This window comes from Grammomys surdaster, unplaced genomic scaffold, assembly GCF_004785775.1.
Source record: "Grammomys surdaster isolate TR1022 unplaced genomic scaffold, NIH_TR_1.0 191, whole genome shotgun sequence".
NCBI classification, from domain to species: Eukaryota; Metazoa; Chordata; class Mammalia; order Rodentia; family Muridae; genus Grammomys; species Grammomys surdaster.
The window spans coordinates 5100662-5108955 of record NW_021604636.1 but is presented as its reverse complement, the minus strand read 5'-3'; the positions used below and the strand labels follow the sequence as shown (position 1 = coordinate 5108955).

The window sequence follows — 8294 nt, the reverse complement described above, 5'->3', positions numbered from 1 at the left end:
CTCAAAATTCCCACCCCCTGGGGCGTCCAGCCTTCATGAGGTCAAGGATCTCATCTTCCACCTGTGCCCGGCAGGGCCCTCTACTCCTACATATTCAGCTGAAGCCCTGGATCCCTCCATAAGTGCTCCCAGGCTGGTGGTTAGGACCCTGGGAGCTGTAGTTGGTTGGTATTGTTGGTCTCCTCATGGTGCCACAAACCCTTTCAGCTCCTTCAGTCCTCACTCTAACTCCTCCATTGAGAACCTCATGATCAGTTCAATGGCTAGTTGTGAGCATCTGCCTCTGAATATGTCAGACTCTTGAAGGCCTCTGAGGAGACATCCATATCAGGCCCTTATCGGCATGTACTTCCTGACTTTCACATCAGCATCTACCTTTGGTGACTGCATATGGGGTGGATACTCAGGTGGAAAGGTCTTCAAATGTCCCCTCCTTCAGTTTCTGTCCCTCACTTTGTCTCCATGTTTGCTCCCTTGAGTATTTTGTTGCTCCTTCTAAGAAGAACTGAATCACCCCCACTTGGTCTTCCTTTTTTATGAGCTTCATGTGGCCTGTGAGTTGCATCTTGGGCATTTCAAGGTTCTGGGCTAATATCCAATAATCAGTGAGTGAATACCATGTGTGTTCTTTTGTGATTGGCTTACTTCACTCAGGATGATAATTTCTAGTTCCATCCATTTACCTAGGAACCTCTCGAATTCATTGTTTTTAAGAATATCTATTTATTTATTTATTTACACTCCAGATTTTATTCCCCTCCTGGTCTACCCTCCAACTCTTCCTCCCCAGGGGTCAGCAGCTCCTGTCCATTGGTAGGGTACAAATATCTGCATCTGACTCTTTCAGCTGCTTATTGTGTATTCCAGAGGGCAGTCATGATAGGTCCCTTTCTGTTAGAGTTCCATAGGGTCAGTAATAGTGTCAGGCCTTGGGACTTCCCCTTAAGCTGGAACCATCATCCCACTTTGGGCCTGTCGCTGGACCTTCTTTTCCTCAGACTCCTCTCCATTTCTATCCCCGCAGTTCTTTCAGACAGGAACAATTTTGGGTCAGAGTTTTGACTGTGGGATGGCAACCCCATACCTCACTTGATGCCTTGTCTTTCTACCAGAGGTGGGCTCTACAATTTCCCTCCCCCCACTGCAGGGTATTTCATCTAAGGTCTCTCCCTTCAAGTCCTGAGAGTCTCTCACCTCTCAGGTGTCCGGTGCATTCTGGAGGATCCCCCCAACCTCTTGCCTTCCGAGGTTGCCTGTTTCTATTCTTTCTGCTGGCCTTCAGGGCTTCAGTCCTTTTCCCTCACCAAATACCAGATCAGGTTCCTCTCTCTCCCCCCTTTCCACTTTCCCTCCCAAGCCCCTCCCTCCCTAATCCCTTGTGATTGCTTTCTTCTCCCTCCCAAGTGGGACTGAGGTATCCTCACTTGGGTCCTTCGGCTTATTGACCTTTTGAGTCCTGTGGACTGTGGACTATATCTTGGGTATTCTGTATTTTGTGTGTTTGTGTGTGTGGCTAATATCCACTTATTAGTGAGTACATACCATGCATGTCCTTTTGGATCTGAGTTTTCTCACTCAGGATGCTATTTTCTAGTTCCCATTAACAGTGTCTCCCTCTCTCCACTTCCTACCAGAGCCTCCCACCTCTCTACCTGCCCTCCTTTTGACAATAGAAGCTTTGGTTCAACTAGTGGGTTCCAAAAAATAGTTTAGATGCAAAGCAAACTTAACATTCTGTGTTGGGTTAATGTTATGAAAGAAATTTCATATTATTTTTCATTAGTTAACAGCACAATTTTCAATAGATAATATCTATTCTTAACAAGAAACAGACTCACCTTACCAGAATTGATGTTATATAAGAAAAAATGATTCCTGAGACAATGCAAATTAATAAGCTTATCTTATACAGTTTTTGCAGCATAAGCATAATTATTATCAAATGCTTATCATTAATAAAGCCCTATATTGATGACTGTTATAACTAGTTTTATAAAATAATGATGTAACATTTAATTTACATATTATATAATTGGAATGTCACATTTTATTTCATCATAATATATCTTATGATTACTAACTTATACCTTGATAACTCAGGAAGGGTAAAAAAATCAAAATCAAAGAGTTAAATGTTTGATAAACACAAAATTGATTATGTTGAACTACATTCACTTCACATATTTATTATTTAATTTAACTTTATGGCAAGCTAATAGACTTAGGATTCTGTCTCTGTAGACATATAGGCAAGTATAGTCAGCAAAAACTCGAAGCAGGGAGGGATATATGGAAACATCTGAAGGAAGGAGAGGGTTGGGGTAAATGTAATTATATAATAATTATTGTTATTATATTGTAATTATATTTACATTATAATTTCAAAAATCTTTTAAAAAGAAGGAAAAGTGATTATCAGTTGCTTGAAATTGTTTCAATGCTTTTATTACATACACGCATATATATGAAAAGACATTCATAATTTTAAATTCCCATTTTCAAAACATGCTAATAATTTCAATTCTAATTTTTACCAATTTACAGAATTGTTGAAATAGAATGTGTTCAAAGAGTAATTAGAATGTATTTGTCACCAGGTATCTTCTGAGTACTTATTATATGGTAAACCATGTTAAACTAAAATGAAAGAAGGGCTTTGAAATTTGTTTGCACATCCGAAGGACTCCTTTCTCTCCCTGTCATTCTGTCTCTCTAACTCTTTGACTCTGTCTCTGACTCTGTTTCTATCCCTCCCTGCTCTGTGTGTGAGTGTGTGTGTGTATTGAACATGTAGATATAAAGCTGAAAATAAATGTTGAATCCTGCAGGTAAAAAATTTTCATCCACCGAAAAACAAGAAAAAATAATACTTTACAATTTGCTTTGAGTTGAGACAGCTCGGCTTGGGATTGGTGGTTTGTTATAGCTAGGCAGTTGAATGATCTTTCCTAGCATCTGCCTTCTTAGGAGTAGTGGATCTGACCCACCTGCATCCAAAGAATACACAAAAGCCTGCAGGAGCTCCCAAGTCACTATGTGATGTGTAGGACTCCCACTTCCTCCACTTAGACATCCTGGTACACATAACCCTGCTTAGCAATTGTTTCAAGCACGTCTAAATATGCACACAAAAAAGAGATTGAAAATTTCAAAGATTTTTTAAAATTTTATTTATTCAGTTTTAAGAAAGAAAATTAAAGCTATAAATAAGGCCTAGAGGTTTATTCTGTAGTTCTTCAGTAACCAGGTTTCTGTGCTCTGAATCAACTTAACGTGAATAATTGAGATTTAGCTAACAATAAAGACAGTGTGTGGTCTGTTACGGTGGCTGTACGTTATCCCGACAGCATTTCTCAAGAGCCTTTAGATTGGGTACCGAGGTCAAGGAGAGGTTGGTTGGTTGTTTTCAGATGACAATGTGGTCACTTATTTATTTTAAATATTTCAGAGGAGTTTGTTTTATGCTATAGTGAACTTAGGGGCTTAGTGTTTGTTTCAGTGAAAATACTGCATCTCTAAATTTTCTTTGTACTATTCCACAAAGCAAATTTTGTTCAGGGTCACAATACCTAGAAAAATAAAGATTTCCTTGGCTTCTTTAAGCTGACATTTTCCATTTATTTTGAAGATAGTAATATAATTTTTAGAATGCAAAAATTTTCCAAGAAGACTTAGAAATAATTTTTCCTTTCAAAATATTTAATGCTTATATAAAAATGCCGTTTCCCCCCCCCTTGAAGTTCTTTTTGACTTTGCTGCCACCTAATGGCTAAGACTGTAATTAAATTTTTTTCTTTTTTTTCTTAAAAATCAAACCATAACAAACATAAAAGCAGAAAAAAGGCCATGGGTGCGTAGAGCAAACATAAAATTTGCCTTGGTCATGTAGTAGTTTTTTATCATTTGTTATTTAAATTCAATAGTTACATATATGATTCAAATTTCCATTTTTAAATTATGTACCATCATTTTTCTTGTCACCCTTCATAGCCTTCTTGCTATTTTTGAACTAGTTTTTAAAAATATTGTTCTGTACCACCTATAATTCCTACCACAAGAGCGGTGCATGTACCCGGCTCTACCACATAGCATTGGTGAGGCTGGAAAGTGTGCTTAGTTTCTCCATGTCTCAGCTTTCTCTGATATCAAATATAAATGAAAACATCAATCTATAATGTTGGTGTGAAAATAAACTAAAACGATATATTTAAGTGCTTTGCCGTGTCTGATGTTAGTACAAACAATACGTCATCAAGCATATCACATTTAAAATCTATCCGGTATCTTGAACTTAATCGTTGTCAGATTTAGAACCTATCCAGGTAGAACTTGAAAGCAAGTATCACATCTCCTCAGTTCCCTGTGGGATCCGTGGGTCGGCAGTCTTGGGGTCTCAGCGGCGGTTGATCAGGTGTTAGTTTTCTGAAAGAAATGCACAGAACGTTCTTCACCAGCTGCGCTTCCCTTCCTCTCAGGAGTGCAGATCACTGCACGGGGAGTATGTCGGGCGAGCCTGTGGCCATGGCCACCCCTACGTGCCGGACGTTCTCTTCTGGTCAGTGATCCTGTTCTTCTCCACAGTTACCATGTCAGCCACCCTGAAGCAGTTCAAGACCAGCCGGTATTTCCCAACAAAGGTACTTGGGTTAGAATATTTCTGATCCAAATATAAACTAAATATAATTGTTCAGTAATCCTACTTGCTCGAGGTTAAGAGAGAGTTATTGATAGAATGACATGAACCATAGAAATGTCATGAGGGAACTGGCAAACTAGACGAGGCCCTGGATCAGGGCTGAAGAGGAAGCCCTTTATGACACAGATACCAGAGGTGGCACAAACCCTTCTGGTTTTCTTTCAAATTGAAAGGTCAACACATCCCTTCCCTCGAAAAGTTTTGGAAAGTCAAAGCACACACCGTATTAGTGATTGTCACTTTCTTTGCAAGCAGCAGTGGGGCCTATACCAGCCTGACAGGAATCTCAGCGGAGCCAATGTTACACTTACTAAATGGAGAAGCCTTGCACAGTGCACTAGAACACGATTTTCCTTTCTTGTTTTAAATGCACCAGTCCTTTTCCCTAGGTCACCATAGTATCTGCATATTTGAGAAAGTAAACAGAGAATCAACCGAGTTCAATATTTAACACTACAAAGTAAAATCTGTGAGGTCTGATTCCACATGAAAGGGACCAGGATGAGATTTAACACACACACACACACACACACACACACACACACACACAGAGGAAACAAATGTTTTCAGATTGAGATACATATCTCAAAGCAATTCCAAGAAAAAAAAAATAAGAGTTCCTTCCAGAAACAGCTTCTTTTTCTGTCACTATCTTCTTTGCGAAAGATGACAGATTTATCTCCTCTACCTTTCAGCTTAACTTGATCAATACTGAACTATTCTCTGTATGTTGGAACCTAAGAACTTTGTCCATAGGTTGTAAAAGTATACTAATAGAAAACAAATATTGTTGATAGTTGTTTAAGAATAACTACCCAAAACTGTCCTTGTAAGGCTTGGGAGATGGTTCAGTCTGTGAAGTGCTTGCCTTGTAAGCATAAGAACCTAACCCAGAGCCCTAGAAACCATGTTAAAGAAAAAAAAAGCTGGGTGTTATGGTGCACACCTGTAATCCCAGAGATGCTGAGACTGAAAGGGGAGAGGTGAAGCCTAAATGTGCCTTTGCCTGGGCTACTTGTGAGATTCCAAGCCAGTGAGAAACACCGTCTGGGGAACAGCATCTCAGGAGGTTTTCCTCTGACTTGTACGTGTGTGCCATGGACTGTGCACCACTGCACAGTGGCTTTCTACAATGAGAAACAGTTTGAAAACTGACTTATATAAAGTTCATTTGAAATCAAAGAAATTTTAAAATTTGCCCACACTGTTGTGTGTGTATCACTAATTGTTATACCTTAAGTAAAGTAATTAAAACATGCTTATTTAATAAAAACAGGTAATTTCATGTAATGGTCCTTTGGATTCATAACATTAAAATATAACTTGTATGAAAGAGTTCTAAAATTCATCTGATGCAGGCCAGACAACTTTATTCTGTGTTCTAAATTTTCATGTACTTGGGTTTGTAATAGATACTTTAAGTAAATAACCACCATTATTTTAGCTCATAGCTAATGATGACGCTTTATAATGTGCATACAACATGACATTGCGATACTATGTCACAGCAGTCGTAAAGGAGATTCAAGACTGCTCCTGAATATTTCTGGTTATTTATAGCGCCCTCAAAGTAACAACATTTTCATTATTTTTAGGTTCGATCCATAGTGAGTGATTTTGCGGTTTTTCTTACAATTCTGTGTATGGTTTTAATTGACTATGCCATTGGGATCCCATCGCCAAAACTACAAGTACCAAGTGTTTTCAAGGTGAATTTATCTAGCGCGTAACATCTATCTACTGCTCTATTTCTCTGTGTCTAATAGATGATATCTGTGACCCCAGTACAAGAGAGTTTCGTGAGAGTATGAATAACATACATTAAGAGATTAAGAAATAAACTGTTGTCTAGTATTTAAAAGAATCATAAAAATGAAACTTGAAGACTGCTTAAATGTTTTCTGTTATCTATTATAGTTGAAATATATACACACAATACAACATTCCTAAAAAGGGAGCATTCTGAAACTAAGGAACATGCATTACTGTGAGACAAAATGGCAGAGTGAAAAGGGTTGGAAAACAGATAAAAACTAGGCTTGGGATGAATATACCAACCATGTTATAAAGGCAGGACAACCCTTGATGCCATCAAATTTACTGCCTCAGCCTGTTTTCTCATCTGTCAAACAGAGCTAGGGACTTAATCGTTGATCATTCGCTGTCATAACGAATTCCTCTGGGACTCATTTCCAGCATCAACCATGAACCTTTTGCTGAGCTTCTGACGTGACTAAGTCTCTAGATTTGTTTTAAATTTTCATATAGTAGCCTGTGCACACACCTAAAATAAGTTACTATATTACACCAAAACCTTTTGTTTATATGTCTGCTTGTGATTCTAAACTAAAAGGAAGTTCTGTCTTGTTTCTAGCATAGTATGCAGTGTGCAATTTTAAATGTAGACAGATTTGCCTACAGTAAGTAGTAAGTATTGATGTTATTTAACACAGGTATTGATTGAGAATGACTTTTTAGTTAGTCTGCTGGAGTTAAAATTGGACCTCAATCAATTACTAGCCCTGGAACCTTAAACAACTTACTATGGCACTCTGTGCCTCAATTTCATCCTTACAGTGCTGTGAAGAGGAAACGGGTTAAAAGATAACACACTTAGAATGGTGTCTTCAATGATGTAAATACTCCATGGGTTCATTATTTGTTGAATCTTGGCCCATCATTTCATAATTAAGAATTCCCTATTTATATCTGTATGACTTAGTTTGATTAGATATTCATCAATCTTGCTACTGATATGTATGCTTAATTTTTTTTCTCAGCCTACCAGAGACGACCGTGGCTGGTTTGTTACACCTTTAGGTCCAAACCCGTGGTGGACAATCATAGCCGCCATTATCCCAGCTTTACTGTGTACCATTCTGATTTTCATGGACCAGCAAATTACAGCTGTCATCATCAACAGAAAAGAGCACAAGCTAAAGGTATGTATTTAACACTCATTATAATATAAATAATTCTTACTCAGCTGGTAGTACTTGATAACCATAGGTTTCGTCTTTATTATGTATTCACTTGTTCAGTATAAAATACTGTTTTCAGGTTTGTAGGTTTTATTGTTTTCTAGGACATTTTGTCTTAAGGTGATATGAAAATTTAATTGCAGCATTTGTCTATTCTTCAGAGTCTGAAATCTTTCTTTTAAAGGGAAAACGGTTCTAACTTTAGCATGCTTAACATTAATTTAATGAAATACTTAATTCTAGTAAGTAAATACTTACCAACTTGAATTATGTCTGGAATTGCTCTATTCCTTTATTTGATGCCAAGTACGTTTATTATTATAAAGGAACATATTTCAGCTATGTTTCACTGAATTGTATCATTTAAAAATTATTACTTATTTGTAATGCGTAAAACAAAGGGAAACCTTGACCATAAATACTATAATTTATAAATGACATCTTTGAGCATTACTGTTGATATTTAGTAAAAATAGATTTTATTTTAATATAATCTAGCCTGCTGTTTTGCAACTGTAATTAAAGATTTTCACCATCATTTATTTGTATGCAAATAAAATATATGTGTATATATACATATACATATACATATACATATACATATACATATACATATA

General features: G+C 37.3%; 1 protein-coding gene across 24 annotated transcripts in view; it reads left to right on the top strand.

Moving 5' to 3' along the window:
* Slc4a10 (solute carrier family 4 member 10) overlaps positions 1 to 8294 on the top strand; it is a 296786-nt gene that overhangs the window by 249850 nt on the left and 38642 nt on the right. For all 24 annotated transcript variants that reach the window (XM_028769142.1, XM_028769139.1, XM_028769136.1 and 21 more), the window contains 3 exons: positions 4476 to 4637; positions 6292 to 6405; positions 7477 to 7638. In XM_028769142.1, the coding sequence (XP_028624975.1) occupies positions 4476 to 4637; positions 6292 to 6405; positions 7477 to 7638 (438 nt within the window). The remainder of the gene's footprint in view (positions 1 to 4475; positions 4638 to 6291; positions 6406 to 7476; positions 7639 to 8294) is intronic.